Source organism: Akebia trifoliata, chromosome 11 (genome assembly GCF_017979445.1).
Source record: "Akebia trifoliata isolate Shusen 1 chromosome 11, ASM1797944v1, whole genome shotgun sequence".
Taxonomy (NCBI): Eukaryota; Viridiplantae; Streptophyta; class Magnoliopsida; order Ranunculales; family Lardizabalaceae; genus Akebia; species Akebia trifoliata.
In genome coordinates this window covers 2,634,605-2,654,003 of record NC_141385.1, presented here as the reverse complement: position 1 = coordinate 2,654,003, position 19,399 = coordinate 2,634,605, and the positions used below count along the sequence as shown (strand labels likewise).

General features: G+C 32.2%; 1 protein-coding gene across 1 annotated transcript in view; it reads left to right on the top strand.

The window, feature by feature from the left end:
• Positions 1 to 8,846, top strand: part of LOC147390309 (uncharacterized) — a 29,353-nt gene extending 20,507 nt beyond the window's left edge. Inside the window, exons 9-14 of the mRNA XM_086457816.1 lie at positions 5,530 to 5,655; positions 6,807 to 6,928; positions 7,055 to 7,265; positions 7,429 to 7,666; positions 7,894 to 8,044; positions 8,434 to 8,846. Coding sequence (XP_086313942.1) covers positions 5,530 to 5,655; positions 6,807 to 6,928; positions 7,055 to 7,265; positions 7,429 to 7,666; positions 7,894 to 8,044; positions 8,434 to 8,742 — 1,157 coding nt within the window. The 3' untranslated portion in view covers positions 8,743 to 8,846. The remainder of the gene's footprint in view (positions 1 to 5,529; positions 5,656 to 6,806; positions 6,929 to 7,054; positions 7,266 to 7,428; positions 7,667 to 7,893; positions 8,045 to 8,433) is intronic.
• The last annotated feature ends 10,553 nt before the right edge of the window (positions 8,847 to 19,399 follow it).

Below are 19,399 nucleotides of genomic sequence, written 5' to 3'. Positions count from 1 at the left end.
TTTTGGAAAGATGATTCTAGAGGCTTATTTTCTAAAAACACGTACTTAAAAAATCCTGTCATAGAGAATATGAACAGTATAATACACTCTTTATGGAATATTAGACTAAGAAGGATCTTTTGAATTTTTTTATTTATAAGATACCTAAACTACCCTTTCAAATACTTGATTTAGTAGCAAACCATAATTGATTTGAGAAATTGTCATTCCAAATTTTAGTGAATATTTGTGATAACCTTACATATAAAAATTGATAGCATACTCCTTGACCTTGGTCTTCTCTAATTGATTAATTGTCAATCCTTTATGATGATGGCAATGATGCTGATGATCATAATCATAATTATGATGACAATGACGATGAATGATGATGATGGGAGTGATGGTGATCATGATTATGATGATCATGGTTGTGATTAAATGACAATGAGTGATGATGATGGTGGTGGTAGTGGCAATCATGATGATGATCATAATCATAATTATGATGACAATGGCGATGAATGGTGATGATGGTGATCATGATCATGATTATGATTATGATTATGATTGTGATGATTATGGTAATGACATTGAAAGAAATGATAATGGTGTTGGCGATGATAATGATCACATCGTCATTACTACCAATCATTGATCTAATACAATAGATTGAAGAGGATTGATTTTGTAAGGAAGAAAATGTAAGGGTGTGTTTTTTTTTTTTTTTAGTCATAATAGAAGACCAAGGTCAAAGAGACTGTAAGAAGGACCACTTAGTTAAGTGGTAAGACCTTTGGAGGCTGTTGCCAAGGTCCTTTGGAGGATGTTGCCAAGGTCTTAACTTCAAATCCCTTGAACCGTTTATTATATTAAAAAAATAAAAAAATAGCTTGTTTAGCCAAAAGAAAAAAAAAAAAACAAAAAACAAAAATTGTCAAAGGGATTGTCATTAGTTTTAAGTCATTGAAATATCCCAAATATTTAAGAGTGGAGGAGTCTTTGATCGGAAAAAAATATATACAAAAATTGATTTGACAAAAGTATTTTTAGGACAGTTTCATTGAAATGATTTAAGAGGGTATTTCAGGTATTTTACAGAAAAATAATTCCAAAAAGCCCTTGAGAAGATAATTTTTTATAATGTTTGTCCTTTGTGGTCCATATTACTTGCTGGACTTTTTTATAAATCTTTTGACAAAACAATCGTCCAGGGTCATTTTCCCTTTATTTTTCTTCACCAAACCATAAATCTTTAAGGAGTCTTGTAAGAGTGACATTAAAATTGACTTCCATTCACCCATTGCTGACACAGAGGTGAGCACAAAATCATAGATGCTTTTCACTCATATCTCAATGAAAATCATATAGGACTCCATATATGCATCCATGTCAATAATGTGTGAATCGATGTCATTTTCAATGTCACTTCAGCATTTTCATTTTTAAGTTCTTCAACTCTCCTGTAAAACTATAAAATTCATTATTTTCTACTTCTTAACTAGTTACTATCAACCTCATTTAACTGAAATGGAATGGGTAGAATTACACTCCTTAACCCATGCTATACATTACCATCACACCCAAGTTTGTGCATAATATTTTCAATAAAATCCCATATCAAAGCATCTCCAACGATGTTCTTTAAAATAAAGAATATATTTTGTTAAAATATGACAAATGTTGTTTTGCTAGCTTAAAATTTCTTAAGTACTTCAATAGACTCAAAAAATCTTTCATTTGTTGAAAATTGACTCAAATCTTAATAAGAGTCGTGACCTCACATTTTGAAATCCAAAAACATGATCTGATGCCATAGGCTTCTAGGGAACGAAATTCTAAGAAATTTGAAAAACAAAATTATTATTTTTCACCGTAGAATTTTAATTTTAAGTCTTGGGAGTTTAGTAACTGTCCATTTCAATAACTTGGATCTAGCTAAAAAATATATTTTTATGTTATACTTTTATTAATAATGAGCCAAAAGGCTTCACTATATGTAGCAAGTCTTCTTCTTGATTTTTATGTTCGTTACTTTAACTTGAGGGAATAGAGAGTGTTTAACCCTTATTTTGTCAAATGACCCTTCATAATAAAGAACATCTAACATGTAAAGAGTTTGCTAGAGTTGCTCTAACTTTTTCGTTGGCCTTCTTCTGATTCATCTTGACACATATGTTTTGGCTCAAAGGTAAAGAAAACAATAAAATATTTTTTGAAATGGATTGGCCTTTGATAAATGTTGATTGGTTTGGATTGATTATTATACGGAGAACCTTTGCAAATCTATTTGCCAATTTCTTTGAAATAACTTATATATAAATAATTAGATAGGGAAATTTATTTGAACATTTCAAAAAATTTAGTTTCTTGCTCTTTGGGGATCAAGCATATAAAGTTTCTGCCTAAGACTAGCCAACAAATTTCAGGGGCGATCTAGGAAGTAGAGGCTACCTCCATTCCTCTTATGGAAGTTGATGAATAAGTCCATCAATCTGTCAAGGGGTTTTGTGGACGAATTTGTGCTAGACATCTCGTTACTTCCCACTCTCACCTCTTACTCAATCAACGTCTCCCTGGGTTAAGAGTCATAACTAATCAACCTTAGCCTTTTATATGTGTAGATATGCGGGCTTCGAAATTTTTGGAAAGATTTGAGCTCATCTACACGGGTTTAAGAGTCGTCACCATTCAATTAAAGTGTGAATGGACACTATAAGAAAATATTTTTGAAATTTGATTTTTGGCTTGTAGTGACTCACATATTTAAAAGATGAAGGAAATGATTTACTTAAAGATCTATGATAAAGAGGTTTGGTTGAAGGACAAGGAAAGTGTTAGGCATCTTGTCCCACTCATCTTAAGATGATTACCAATATATGACCATAGGTGTGATTTTGAAATCTTAACTTGCTTTTGAAAAACAAAAGAAATAATGTAGAAAATTAAGGAAAATTAACTATAATTTTGTTTTAAAAAATAGACAAATCGATATGATGAGAAAGCCTTTATTAGAAGTAAATGCTTGTTGTAATTTTTTGTTAGCTTAGGATTTTGGTGAGAATCCATGAGGATTTTACCTTATTTTATATCCAAAGGTTGTTTTTAAAAGATTTATAGTCTAATTTTAGAATAATAGCAAATTAAAGCAATAAGCAAGCTAAAATGAAAATATGGTTTGCTGGAATTTTTTATGAACCTAAGATTTTGGTGCGAATCCATGAGGATTTCATTTTTTTTTTTTTAATGCAAAAACTCTTTTGAAAGGTTATGTGCTCACTTAGAAGCTTTTTTTGTTGGTTTAGCCTTTATGAGGTGTTCATAAGTTGGACATCACCATGGAAAGGCTAAGGACCTTATGCATGCAATGTGTTTATTTTGGATTGTTTTTGTTGACTCTAAAGGTTGAATATAGGCCTATAAGGACCTACACTTTTACTTCTAACCATTTTATAAGTGAGTGTGTGCAAAGTGTATGCATATGATAAATTTGTCAAGAGAAGATCACCTCCAAAAAGGATTTACTCTCTACCTCTATTGCCATCAATAAAATAAAATAAGAAAGAAAACATAGGTTACAAGTAAAGTAAAAGAAATAAAATATCTACATTATGAATTTAAATTACATAAACAAGAAAATAAAGTAAAACCTACTTTAATACCCTTAAGGAGCTTATTAAGGGCTTATAGAGGGAGATTGCCTCTAGGAGGTCTTACTCTCTTCCTCTAGGCCTCACAAAAAACTTGAAATCTATATTATTGTACGTAAAGAAAACATGAATGCAAATTGGTTTAAATGAAAGAAGGGAATAAGTAAAAAAGGGGAGATCTAGAAGGGGAGAAAAGGGGTTCAACCCCACCTTAATTTTCTTTTTCTTGGTTCGAGTTTCTTGAAGGTTTGGGAATGGATTTGGATAGAGTTTAAGTAGACTAAAAAGTTTTATGAAGCAAGTTAAACAAAAATTTAGATTCTCCCTCTCCCTTCTTTTTTTTTTCCTTGGATAAAGGTCCTATTTATAAAAATTTGGGAGACCTTTAGAGATAAACTTATCGTAATCCATAGGATCCTCAATATTTGTAATAAAACCTCCATGCAAAGAGCTATTTTAAATTTCTAATATTGGCCTTGATAGTCATTATTTTTTTATTGAGTCTTACTAGTTTTAATCACCAATAGGTATGATGGTAATCATCCCAAAAATTCTAAAGAATTCTTAATGAAGGTTAAAATGGTCGTAAGACCTTGACTTTGAGTCAATTGAAAATGAAAAAATCCAAATGACATGTAATTAAATGAAAGGATTTTATCTTCTTTGGTCATTTCCCTTGAGAGAATCTCTAACGAATTAGGGATAGGTTCGTCATTAGGCACAAATTCTAGAAAGTTATCTTGGATGGATAAATTAGTCAAAAACTTTAGACATTAGTCATATTATATTGAATGTCATGGAAACTCTTTGAATGATGAAAAATGTAGAAGGGGTAGAAGGGGAATTTGTATCTAATGTGTCTCAACAAACCAATGTTAGTACGGGTAATTGACATTAAATAAGGACCAACTTGATAAAAGGACTTGTTGAATTACTACAAAGAAAGACAAAACATTGTTTAGGCAAATAAAACAAGGATAAAAAGGTAAAATGACAAGATTTTCTTGAGAAATAAATAATTAAAATGAGGTTTAAAGGGTAATTAACCCTTAATAAATTCAAATGCACATGGCTCTTCTAGTTGTCTAATAGAATTAGCCTTAAGTAGTCAATGACTAGTGCAAAATTTCATTTTGGTCGTTCGTCACCTTCATATATACCATATGAAAATTTCTTCTGGCCATTGATAACCTATGGCCAAGCTAAAAATTACGCTTGGCTGTTAGTCACCTTCATACTGTGCAAATTTATCTTCTAGCCATTGGTAACCTATGGCCAGGCTAAAAATTAAGCCTGGCCATTGATTACCTCCATACCAGGCCAAAATAAAAAATGTCCTTTACTTGTTGGCTCAACACTAGCCTTTGCGATCATTTGAAAATCGACTCGGGTCAAATCTTTTATCGAAATGTTTTCGGTGCTCTCGGGCTTGGTCCAGGCAAAAATGGGTTGTCTACAACATGATTTTAAGAATTTCCCATAGATTTAATAACATTATTTAGCATAAATTGCTAGAAAGATTGAAAATATTCCACACAAAATCCGTCTAGATGCGCGCCTTTGCATTTAGGTGTAGACAAGATGGCATTAACTATTTCATCTCCAGAAATTTGGTCTAAATGTAGGTTTAAAGTAAGGTTCGGGACAGGGCCATTTGATGGAAAATGCATATATTCTGAAAAATGACATTGGTTTTTTTCCCAATTTCCAATTGAGAATCAATTATCTCAAAAATGTTATTATTTATTGGATTGTATGAAGTTTTTAAAGATTATTCACTAAAGAAAAGGTGCCTTTGTGATTGAAGTTCTACTCTTTTACTATGCCAATAAATTTAGTTTTGAAATTAGATGCTCAACAATGTGTGTTACTAACGAAAATTTTAATCTTATTTTTGCAGTGAAGGGAAATTCATTCCCAATTATTGTAGTTATAGTAGTTCCACCAGTCGTTGCAGTAGCACTTCTTTCCATCACCATTGTATGCTACTGTTCACGAAAGAGAAAGGCCAAGGAAATAGTTAATAGTAAGTTTCTAACATCTAATCCATTTTAAGATTCTAACATCGTTAGATTAAATGGATTCAACTATTTTTGCCTCCAAAAATCTCTAGAGACATAAAACAAGGTGATCATCAAGGCAGTCTTTATGGGTATGTCTGATTGCCTACAAAATATTTTATTGGGAAAATAAATTTTATACAAAATTGGTTCTTGTGAAAATGAATTTCTTGTGAAAACAAATAAAAATTTGGGAAGGAAAATGAATTCTCACTAAGCGTATTTTCCCAAACTAATGACAATCAATTGCCTAGGAAAGGTTCAGCAGATATTTTCCTGGCTTGATGGGTAAATGATTTTTCAACGAAAATATGCAATCAAACATCTGCGAAGTGTGAACTTTATATTCCTAGTAAGATTTAAAATAAATTATTATTTTTTATATAAGTGAAAATAGGTATTACATCAGCAAACATTTTCAATAGTATTAAGGTGATCAACAGCTAGTTAGTTTCCCTCCACAAGCATTTGAGTCAGGAGATTACGCTTCTTTGCTAAAATTTCTCACAATGGATCTCACTCTTCAAAGACCCTATAAAATGGCCTTTATTTTTTATCTTACAAATGATGGAAGAGCACATATTTTCATAGATTTATTTTTCTTTGTGAATTTTTACTCATTTGATTGCCATTAGGAGATGATGTGGAGCAGATTACAAGTGCGGAATCATTGCGTTTCAAGTTTGAAACAATAGAATCTGCTAGAGACAACTTCTCTGATGCTATTTACAAAGACTTGTTGGATCCACATGGACTGCCACGCTCACCAAATGCCACCTCATCCCTCTAGAGTTCATGGCCTAGATTATATTTAAAAAAATTCAATTTTTTCTCCAACCCAATCAAAGCCTTTGAAAATGAAAATTCAAATCTTACAGTGAAAAATTACCGCTTTTAATTAGATTCTTAGATATTTTGTTTTTTACTATTTTGGGAAAAACAAAAAATTCCAATCATTCAATTTCACAATTTGAGATTTACTCATGTGATAAATCTTTGGGAGTGCTTTTTACATATTTCTCCTAAGATATTGTACAAATTGCGACATTTTGCACGTCGAATGTCAATAATCGTTACTTATTTGCTACATATTTTCCATTTCCTTACCTTGGCAAAGATGGGGAGGAGATTACAAGTGTTGATTCATTGCAATTCGAGTTTCATACAATAAACGCTGCTACTGATAATTTCTCTGATGCAAATAAGCTTGGCAAAGGTGGATTTGGTGCAGTTTACAAGGTAATGTACTCAAAGTTTAAGATGCACAAAATAAGAACAAAAACAAGAAAGAAACAATACTTTTATTCGAAGCAGCTAGGTTTTTTTTTTTTTTCATTTTTTCAAATTCTTGTTATATGATCTCAGGGTAGGCTATCTGATGGACAAGAAATAGCAGTTAAGAGGCTCTCTAGAAATTCTGGACAAGGTGAAGAACAATTTAAAAATGAGGTTCTATTAGTAGCTAAGCTTCAGCATAGGAATCTTGTTAAGCTCCTAGGTTTTTGCATCGAAGGAGAAGAGAGACTCCTGATCTACGAGTTCGTGCCCAACACAAGCCTCGATCACTTTATATTTGGTTTGGCAGCATTCCTTTGTTTTATTTATTTTGCACTCATCAGAAAAAGACCTATTAAAAAAATAAAAAATAAAAATTTAGTATTGCACAGAGTATGCCTAGTTTGATAAGGACTTGCCATATCATCTGAGGCCTAACTTAATTTTTCACTTGGAAGATGTAGATCCAACAAAGCGTGCATCTTTGAACTGGGAAATGTGTTACAAAATCATAGGCGGGATTGCTCGGGGGCTTCTCTATCTTCATGAAGATTCTCGACATAGAATTGTTCATCGGGATCTCAAAGTTAGCAATATTTTATTAGATGCGGAGATGAACCCCAAAATCGCAGATTTCGGCATGGCAAGGCTCTGTGCAATGGATCAAACTGAAGGCAATACTAATAGAATAGTGGGAACATAGTAAGTACTATAGTTCTCAATAATGTTGTTCATTATTTTATAAAATTTCAGATTATTCATCCTTGTTTTTTATTTTATTTTATTTTACCAATGTAGGATGATAGATATATTTAGGATGGCCAAAGAAAAAAAAAATGACTAGCAAGAAATTTATTTATTTAAATGAAAAATGTTAAAGCTTGCTAGCATCTTTCATACCGAGTTATTTTATTGGTAATGTCATGCAGTGGATATATGTCCCCGGAGTACGCAATGCACGGTCAATTCTCAGTGAAATCAGATGTCTACAGTTTTGGTGTTTTGCTTCTAGAGACTGTGAGTGGTCAGAAAAACAACACTTTCCAAGAATCAGAGCATTTCGAAAACCTTTTAAGCTATGTGAGTGTAAATATTTGGTCATATTTTTATTTTTTAATTGGGTGATTTAGACATAACTTTCAAAAAATGTTTTTTGATTATTTGAGATACCACCCTATGTTTTTTCTCCTCCAAAGCTGAATCCCATCATCTAAAACCTCAAGGCTAAAATTGTGTACCCTCATCTTAAACCTTCAAACTTCAAGAACAAGATTGGACTTTTAGGGTAGTAGAAGACAATGGGTTTTTGGGTAGGATATAAATGAAGGGTTTTCTACAAGAGATTGAAGACGTGGATGAATAGCTTAAATTAATTTAACGCCCTTTTTATTTGGTAGAGATGTTTAGATGGTATGTTTTTGAAGACATAGATATATACCAATTTATGAATACATGTTGAATTATTATAGGCATGGAGACATTGGAAGGAGGGAACATCTTTAGAGTTGATAGATCCAACATTGAGGTATAGTTTTTCGACAAGCGAAGTGATGAGATGCATCCACATTGGGCTATTATGTGTCCAAGAAGATGTTGCAGATAGGCCAACAATGGCAACTGTGGTTCTTATGCTCAGTAGCTATTCTGGCAATCTTTCCCCACCTTTACCACCTGCATTTTGCGTGCATGGAAGAATGAAGTCAAATATGCCAATGGGTGATTTAACACCGCCATCGACTGTGAATGAGGTGACAAATACTGAGTTATACCCTCGATAATCATGTTGGTTTATTGTATATATGGGTATCATCATATACAAACAAGTTAATCTTCTACAAATGAGGTGATTACTTATTTTCTTAAGAGAAGAAACTAGGGCTTGTCATTGCCATTTATGGCAACAAGTAACTTTGAGCCATTTACATTTGGAAGGTGTGAATATTATTTAAATCATATTGGACTATATGAGTGTTATTATCATATATAAGTATATGTTTACAAATAAAACTACATGATCTTTTGAGACATTATTAAGTTTGGATTAAGTAGCCAATGCATTCGGGTTATTTGAGAACATGTACATTCAACCCTCAAAGGGGCGAGAGGTGAGTAATTTTTGAAACAAAATTTCTATTTTGCCACCAAGATTTCTGATAAGGTATGAGGGAATTAAAAGAGCTATAATCATTGTCAGACACATGTTTGGATCCTAGTTCCTTGTTGGTGAGATTCCAAATGTTAGATACCGCAAACTTGATCCCTCATCTTAAGGAGGAAGTAAAGAAAAACAAAGTATGCTCTGAGTTCTCTCATCTCTCAACCATAGTCTGTACTAAGAGAGAATGGAATTAGAACCACAGCCACTATCACCATGGTTTTAAAACTCGTCCGAGACCAAGACGTATCGCTCGAGTTAACTCGATATCGGAGCTGAATGAGACCAACTCACAAAGTCACTTTTTTGACTGAGATTTAGGATTCAAGTTCAAATTTTTTTTTTTTTCTTTTTTTTTTTTTAACAAGACGTCTCAAACATATAGGAAAACTCGTCCGAGACGACTCAATATCGGGCCTGGATGAGACGAGATGCGAAACTGAGTTTTAAAACGATGACTATCACCAATTTCTTCTTTAATTCATCAACAAAAGGAGATGTTATCTTTTGATCGATGAAATAAACCTAATCTTGCATTTTGGAAGGGATAATCTGATAATCCTAATACCATCAATTTTGCAGGGGGTATTACTAAATGCACAAAAATATTAACAGATAAGGTTGAAGAGCATGAAGATGACAGGAATTAATGGTTTTGGTTACAAAAATAAGGGTATCTCATATATTCACTAATGTAGTAGGGGTCTCTAAATCAACCATAAAATTGAGAATTGGAAGCAACTAGGTCAAATGGGGTATGTCTCACTTTGAGAAAACACAGGGTGTCTCAAATATTCACTGAAACATAGAGAAGTGTCTAAAATACCCCCACAAAAAATGGGGGTCGTGTGGAACTGCCCCTTCTCTCCCCTGTTGGGTCCCTACGCCCACTACACTAAAGGTAATCTTAAGCTTGTTATTGGACTTTCTTCTCAAATTAGATGAATTTAATTATTAATCATATATATCATATTATCGGACCTTCTTCTCAAATTTGAAAAGACCCTTTTTTTTTGTTGATCAATTAGGGACCCCTCCTTAAATGTGGAGTTTAAATAAATAAAAAAAATTCATGCCCTTCCTAAAAAAATTTCCATATCCAACTAATGAAAAGATGTCTGAGTTGGGGTGTAAATTTTATCACCAAGGTGGTGTAGTGGAATATCATTGTTCAAAGCATGGCCTTCCTGGCAGTTCTCAAATTCGATGGGAAGAGCCTTCCTAGAATTAATGATATACTAATTCCATTAGCAATACTTTAATTTTGTTCAAAATCTAAATATTGTTTAGTGCCCCTTTCATAAATAGGTAGGCATTGTAATATTTGCCTCGATTATATAAATATATAGTTGATGCTTCCATTCCAATTTGTGATGTCTTCTCAATCTCTCTTCAAGTTAGTTTAGTTAGTTTGAGTTGACGAGCCTTCACTACCAATTAAATACTAAAAATTGACTTGGCTTGAATCATGTTTCAATTGATATCAAATTTTATATCATAATTTTTTTTTTCTGCAACTTGAATTGGTTTGAGGCTCCAACTATCTTTATGAAATATTCACATGTATATTTAAGATGGAGACATTTATAAAGTTCGTTTCTTTTCATAAAAATTAATTAATTGAAATTTTTGCAATTTTTTTTTTCCTATTTATGTTGAACCTACTTCCTATTTCTCAAGTCTATTTTATAAGGGCACACTACTTGGCCTTATTTTACTTACCCTTCTAGATTGCTTTAAATTGGTCATAGTCACATCTAGCAAACCACAATGTGCATTTGGAGGCCCTATAGAGAGTCAAACATTGTGCCAAACATTTTTCAAAATAGGGGATACAAGTTTCAGAATGGGTTGATTTTTTGTGATAATGATCTATGGTGAATAGATCATCCTCACCAAAAATCAACTCATTCCGAAACTTCTAACCCCATCAAAGTAGTTTACAAAAAACGGACGATCCACTGTTCTTTAACTTGTAAACTAGGGTTGGAAGTTTCAGAATGAGCTGGTATTTAGTGAAGATGATCTCTTCACCATAGAGATCATCCTCACAAAAAAACAACCAATTTTGAAACTTGTATCCCCTATTTTGAAAAATGTTTGGTACAATGTTTGGTTCTCTTTAGGGTCTCTGAACGCCACCCTATATATATATATATATATATGGGTCAAGTTCAGCAACAAACATTTTGGCAAAACATAAGTTAGAGGTTTTGGAAAATGTTTTGTCAAATTTCATAAAATTCGATGAATCAAGAGATCGAACTAGTGTCGAATGTTTCATTGTCAAATATTTTTTTTCGACGGGTTGAATCTGTTAAATTAATGAAGGATGAGAGAAATTCGACAGCTCTAAATCGTCAAATCTGGGAGCATCAAGAATTTTAACGATCTTAGACCGTCAAAATACGAATTTTTAAATTTGTGGACCTTGACTCGTTAATTTTTTTTTTTGTAGAATTTTTTAATTTTCACGTAATGTAAGTATTTTTTTTTTTTATAATAAAACTGCAACAGATGGGTTTGTCAGATAAATCTCTCTATTATTTATTTGATTTATGATGACTCGTACAAATTGATGGAAGGGAACGGAACGCGTCTTCCTTTTAGACTTACGAGGCATTAAAAGGTAAAGTATTTTATTCTCTCACTTGGGCCCACTCGTTGGATAAGCCAAAGACCCAATAATTATCCTTTTTCATTATTGGAGTCAGCCCGGGCTAACCTTCATCACTAAATTTTAAACCATTGATGATAATTGATTAATAACTTGAAAATTGATATTTACTTACTTAAAAGGAAATATTATATTATTTTCATAATTTCTAAATAACACAATTTCCTTTTTATAGGAAAAATTATTCTAATAAAATATGGGAGATTTAACACAAGGTAGAGGAAGGAAACCCTCCTTCCATACCTTAAGTCACAATCAAAAGAAACTTTAAAAAAGAAATATTTTAGGCATCAATCCCTAAATTGTGGCTAACTCGCCATTTGTTGAGATGTGGGAGGAGAGAGCATATCCTCTACCATACTTATATCCTGTAGTTTGGTATGACGGTTGACAATGTACGACGTCATACAAATACTAAAATCCTTAGGTTGAAATGTTGGAAGTCAACAACTGTTTAATTTCAATCCAAAATATCAGACACAAAAAATGATTTTAATTTTTTTTTCTTCAAATCTTCTCCAAATCATGATCAGTACATGGCTGATTGGTTGCATAGGATCCGCTCCTGTGAGAGGAGGGCAATCCTCCACCAATTACATGCACCATTGTGTATTAAATGACATGCCTAATTTATAGTTAGCAAAAAACGCCTCTGCCATTCTATTTATTTTAGTGTGAAGACTTAAAGCCGCATAGAAGAAATGATTTAAAAGTCCAAAATACCCTTAATGCCCCTCCGATGATTCATCTTGTCTTTACCAAGCAAATTATTTTAATATGTAATTAGAAAAATTGGGCCTGTTTGGTTGCAATATACCACAATCAAGAATAACAAAACCAAGCACCAGTTTGATTCTCAAACAGATTTGGGCTGCTCCATATTTAAAATATTGTATAACCATTCGTCCTCCAAGTAATGATTCCTCCATGTGTAATCCGTGGCCTCATTGCAGTTAATAGAACTACAGCTTTACTGTAGACTAACAATGGCCAACATGAAGTACAACTTGCGATGCCGAAGGGCACACGTTAAAAAACATTAAATACACCTTGAGAACAAGCAACTAGGTTCAGTACAAAAATCAGTCCCCAAGGTGTAATTCACTTTAACGTGCTCTCGAAAGGCACAGGTTAGCAAAATCCTATATATATATATATATATATATATATATATATATATATATAGGGAAATGTTCAGCAACAAACATTTTGACAAACATTTTGGCAAAACATTTTTCAAAATATGGGTTAGAGGTTTTGGAATGGGCTGATTTTTGGTGAGGATGATCTCTATGGTGAGGAGATCATCATCACCAAAAATCAGCCCATTCCAAAACGTCTAACCCATCAAAAATGATTTACAAAAACTGGACGGTCCACAAATTTTCAACTTGTAAACATGGGGCTAGAAGTTTTGGAATGGGCTGATTTTTGATGAGGATGATCTCCTCACCATAGAGATCATCCTCACCAAAAATCAGCCCAATCCAAAACCTCTAACCCATGTTTTGAAAAATGTTTTGCCAAAATGTTTGCCAAAATGTTTGTTGCTGAAAGGGACCCATATATATATATATATATATATATATATATATATATATATATGGGTCAGGTTCAAGGCCCGTCTGAGAAACCGTCTAAGAAAACTTTCGACGGTAAATAAAATTTTAAAATATGGGTTAGAAATTTTGGATTGAGCTGATTTTTGTGAGGATGATCTCTATGATGGGAAGATCATCCAAAAAAAAAATCAGCTCAATCTGAAACTTCTAACCCCGTTAAAAGTGATTTAGAATGTGGACCATCGATTTTTTACCACTTTTTATCACTAATTTGTAAATCACTTTTGATGGATTTACAAGTTTCTGATTGAGCTGATTTTTTGTGAGGATGATCTTCTCATCATAGTGACCATCCTTGCAAAAAATCAGCTCAATCCAAAACCTCTAACCCTTATTTTGAAAAACGAAAGTTTTCTTAGACGGTTTCTCAGATGGCCCTTGAACCGCCCCCTATATATATATATATATATATATATATATATGGGAATGGTTCGGAGGCCTTAAAGTTTTACAAGTTTTAAGCCAAGGTTTTTGGATTGTTAGATCTGAACAGATCCGACGGTTCGCAAGCGTTTGACGGTTTTAAAGATAAAACAGTAAAAATTTAAAGTTGCCCCATGTTTAAGTTTTTAATTCTTTAAAAACTCCCTTCCTACAGTCTCTTCCTCCTTTCTCTCTCTCAACTTACAGAAAGAGAAACTTTCTCTCTCCCTCTCTCTCTTTCTCAAAAAGGGTTTGAACAAGAGCTAAATGGAAAATGTGTTTTTTTTTTTCTTTAGAAAATACGATTTTTTTTCTCCCTAACGGTTAGTTAAGAAGGTGAGATGTGGAGAAGCCATGAATGCAACTCTTCCCCAGGTTAGAGCTTCAACTCTTTTTATCTCTCAAAGACTTAACAACAGCCATGCTCTTAGGCAGCGTTTCTCCAAACTAAACCCTCAACAATAGCCATGCTTCCATTTGATTGTGAGTGTAATGAAGGATGGAAGAAAGTTTCCCTTGTTGTTGGTGTGAATCCATTAAACCCACAAGGTGTTTGACTATATTACTATGTGAGATGAAATTTTTCTTTGTTCATGATGTGGGATTCTTTGAGATGGAAGGTTAGAGGATTGATTGGAGATTATTGTATAGAAATAACTGACGCTAGTCCAGCCCACTTGGTCGTGATTCAAAACGACTTGAAAAAAGATATTTTGTAACAAAATGAAAAATGAAAGCTAAACTTGTTTGCTTCATCTCCTCTCCCAAGAGATTAGAGAGAGAGAGGGAGAGAGAAAGTTTCTCTTTCTGTAAGTTGAGAGAGAAAGGAGGAAGAAAGTGTAGGAAGGGAGTTTTTAAAGAATTAAAAACTTAAACAAGGGGCAACTTTAATTTTTAACTGTTTTATCTTTAAAACCGTCAGACGCTTGCGAACCGTCGGATCTGTTCAGATCTAACAATCCAAAAAACTTGGCTTAAAACTTGTAAAACTTTATGGCCTCCGAACCGCACCCTATATATATATATATATATATATAGGGTGCGGTTCGGAGGCCATAAAGTTATACAAGTTTTGAGCCAAGTTTTCTGGACTGTTGGATGTGGACAGATCTGACGGTTCGCAAGCGTCTGATGGTTTTAAAGATAAAACAGTTAAAAATTAAAGTTGCCCCTTGTTTAAGTTTTTAATTCTTTAAAAACTCCCTTCCTACACTTTCTTCCTCCTTTCTCTCTCAACTTACAGAAAGAGAAACTTTCTCTCTCCCTCTCTCTCTCTCTCTCAAAAAGGGTTCGAACAAGAGCTAAATGGAAAATGTATTTATTTTTTTTTCTTTAGAAAATACGATTTTTTTTCTCCCTAACGGTTAGTTAAGAAGGTGAGATGTGGAGAAGCCATGAATGCAACTCTTCCCCAGGTTAGAGCTTCAACTCTCTCCATCTCTCAAAGACTTAACAACAGCCATGCTCTTAGGCAGCGTTTCTCCAAACCAAACCCTCAACAATGGCCATGCTTCCATTTGATTGTGAGTGTAATGAAGGATGGAAGAAAGTTTCCCTTGTTGTTGGTGTGAATCCATTAAACCCACAAGGTGTTTGACTATATTACTATGTGAGATGAAATTTTTCTTTGTTCATGATGTGGGATTCTTTGAGATGGAAGGTTAGAGGATTGATTGGAGATTATTATATAGAATAACTGCGCTAGTCCAGCCCGCTTGGTAGTGATTCAGAACAACTTGAAAAAAGAGATTCTGTAGCAAAATGAAAAATGAAAGCTAAATTTACTTGCTTCATCTCCTCTCCCAAGAGATTAGAGAGAGAGAGGGAGAGAAAGTTTCTCTCTTTCTGTAAGTTGAGAGAGAAAGGAAGAAGAGATTGTAGAGAGGGAGTTTTAAAGAATTACAAAATTAAATAGGGGGCAACTTTAATTTTTTACTGTTTTATCTTTAAAACCGTCAGACGCTTGCAAACCGTTGGATCTGTTCAAATCTAACAATCCAAAAAACTTGGCTTAAAACTTGTAAAACTTTATGGCCTCCGAACCGCTCCCATATATATATATATATATATATATATAGGGTCCCGTTTAGCAACAAACATTTTGACAAAATATTTTTCAAAATATGAGTTAGAGGTTTTGGAATGGGCTGATTTTTGGTGAGGATGATCTCTACACTAGCCCCAGTTTACAAGTTGAAAAATCGTGAATCATCCATTTTTGATGGGGTTAGAAGTTTTGGAATGGGCTGATTTTTTGTGATGATGATCTCTTCACCGTAGAGATCATCCTCGCCAAAAATCAGCCTATTCCAAAACCTCTAACCCATGTTTTGAAAAATGTTTTGCCAAAATGTTTGTTGCTGAACATTTCCCAATATATATAGGTCCCGTTCAGCATCAAACATTTTGGCCAACATTTTAGCCAATCATTTTTGTCCTACATGGGTTAGAAGTTTTGGAATGGGCTGATTTTTGGTGAGGATGATCTCTACAGTGAGGAAATCATCCTCACCAAAAATCATTCCATTTCAAAACTTTTAGCCCCATGTTTACAAGGTGAAAAATCGTGGACCGTCCATTTTTTGTAAATCATTTTTGATGGGGTTAAAAGTTTTGGAATATGAGTTGATTTTTGGTGATAATGATCTCCTCACTGTAGAGATCATCCTCACCAAAAATCAGCCAATTCCAAAATTTCTAACTCATGTTTTGAAAAATGTTTGGGCAAAATGTTTGCCAAAATGTTTGATGCTGAACATTTCCCATATATATATAGGATAATACTAACAACAAAGATATTATGGGGATGTTACTATTTTCCAACACTTTATTTTTCAATAATACTATGCTTATTTCCTTTGATTGTCAAATCATTTATTGTAACAATACATTTTATTTTAAAAATTAAATGCCTTTAGCATTTATTATGAAAGAGACAAGTATTAATTATATAAATAAGCATTTATTATGCAAAAAACTTAGAATATCCTAGTCTTTTTTATTAAAAGACAAAATGAATAAAGATGTTATTGGAAAAAATTATCAAGTATTCTGATCAACCTAAGTATATTTGACGTTACAATTATCAGAGACAACTTATAAGGGCACCTATGACTCAAACACTTATAAACTATATTTTACTACAACAATCATACTTATATCAAAATAATTTTATCAAATTTAATTTCACTTATGATTTTCTAACTCAAAAATTTTCATTCGATCTGTACTTGATTGACGTGGTAAGGACACAGAATTGTTGACCATTTCCCTAGTGTATCCCAAAGAAAAGTTCTATATTTCTATGTCCTTGCCACATCAATCACGTATAGATCGATTAAAAATTTTTTAGTCAGAAAATCATGACTCTTTAATTTTATAAAGCATTATAATTTCATGAAAGCAACTTGTATACTTTTATATACTAATAAGTTGTATTTAAATATAAATTAATATTTGTATCAATATCAAGATTTTTTGCAGGATCATTAAACGTTAATAAATATCTTAGAGTCAACAATAATATTATCATATGATATTAATAAAAATATAATAATAATAATTATAATTTAATCTATCGATGTAATTTAATCCTTGTTAGTTGTAAAAAATAGTAAAATAATAGTATGACGTCAGTACCTTTGCCCCTTTGTCATAATGATGATACATATAATTAGTGTCATTTTATTGAAAGCCGTGTGAATTGTAATTAAGAGTTCTGCCTTGGATCTTGACTTTTTACACCGAAAATGATGGATAGATATCTTTTACTTAACATGTAGTCACTAAATAATCCTATTAAAATATTTAAATTATCTAAAATACTTTTCCATATCTACACCATGAATAATGCCAAAGTAACATTGTGAGGAACATTGCCGGCAATATTACTGTACACAAAATTATAGATATTTTCATCAAGATTTCACTTGTATCTCGATGAAAAGAATCTATAATTCTAGCATAATGTTCTGATAATGTTATTCTAATACGATTTTTTTACTGTTATAATGAAAGAAGGTAAGAGTAGAAGCATAATTTAAATCTCACTTGAGACCGAGACAACTTGCCTAATGTGTATTGGTGTTGTCTACCAATGAGATGGATAGAAAAATCAATATATCCGACAAGAGTTAAAATCATAATTCATTTTTCTCATTGTTGAACGAGATTACTCAAACATATTGGAAAATTCGTTTGAAACGACCCAATCTAGCTTATGAATGAGATGAGATGTCAAAACGAGTTTTAAAACCGTGAGAATAAGTTATTTGACACCAAAATTTAAGTGGTTATAAATGCTCTCATTGTATATTTAAATTTAATATAATCCAGGTTAGTTTAGTTAAAAAGTTATTAAATTATAACTCATGTAATTACTACCTAAAATCATGTTGTTTTATTTTTAAAATTACAAAAATATCATTTTTTTTTGCTCTCTAATTTATACAAAATTCTCTAACCAATACTTTAAATTATAAATAAGCCTTTTAGATACATCAACATTTGCAAATGCCACCTTTTAATAAGCTTGTCTATACCTATAACGTGACAATTAGGCGATTAATCCTATAACTAAGTCATTGGTGATTTGATTATATGTAAAATAATTAGGTGATTTTTAGTGTTTGGATTTTTTTAGGGTCTTGTTAGCATGTGCCCTAAGTGCACAGTGCACTTTGGAAATTGGATTTTGTATCGAAAATGACCTTGAAAAAATTATCTTTTACTAAAATACCCTCATATTCCAATCTTCAAAGTGTATTTATTACCCTTTAATGTGTGCCCTTAGAGCACCTGTTAACAAAATCCTTTTTTAAAGGTGATTTTGATGGATCGACTTGATCATTTTTTGTTACTCAAATTTACTATCGCAATCAAGTTAATTTTTTTAGTCATTGATCTATTAAGAGATGGATGCATAATCAAGGAGATACAAAGTGGCAAAAATAGTCTGTCCAGAACTCTTTATTTTTTTTAAGGCTAAAATCTTTCTATTAAATGACAGCGTATTTTAGAAACACCCCTCTTGTAAACTATGTGATATTAAGTTTACCCATTGCAAAATGAAATATTAGACTCACCCCTTGATCGTAAGTCAATGTTGCATTTTCTTGATGATTTAATAGTAAAATTTTGAATCTTTTCAAAATTTATTTTAAATACATAAATTACTAAATCAAAATTTAGAAAATATCAAATTTCACATTTTAGTTATCAAGAAAAAACAACCTTGACTTACAGTTAAGGGGGGGCTAAACCTAATCTTACATTTTGTAAGGGGATAAATCTATTATCATAAATTTTATAAGGAGTGTTTCTAAAATACCCTAAAAGATCACAATAGTTTGTGGTTATAAATCATATTTCTTGTAGTGTATATAATGTTTACAAACGATCATATTCAAAATATTTTGATACTTAAAGTGTCGATTTTTCATTTTTTTATAAAAGCAAATAAAATTTTGACACTTTAAGTGCTGATTTGTTATTCTTTTGATAATTTTTAAAAAATTAATATTATTTTGATAAATAATTTTAATTATGATTTTTTCTTA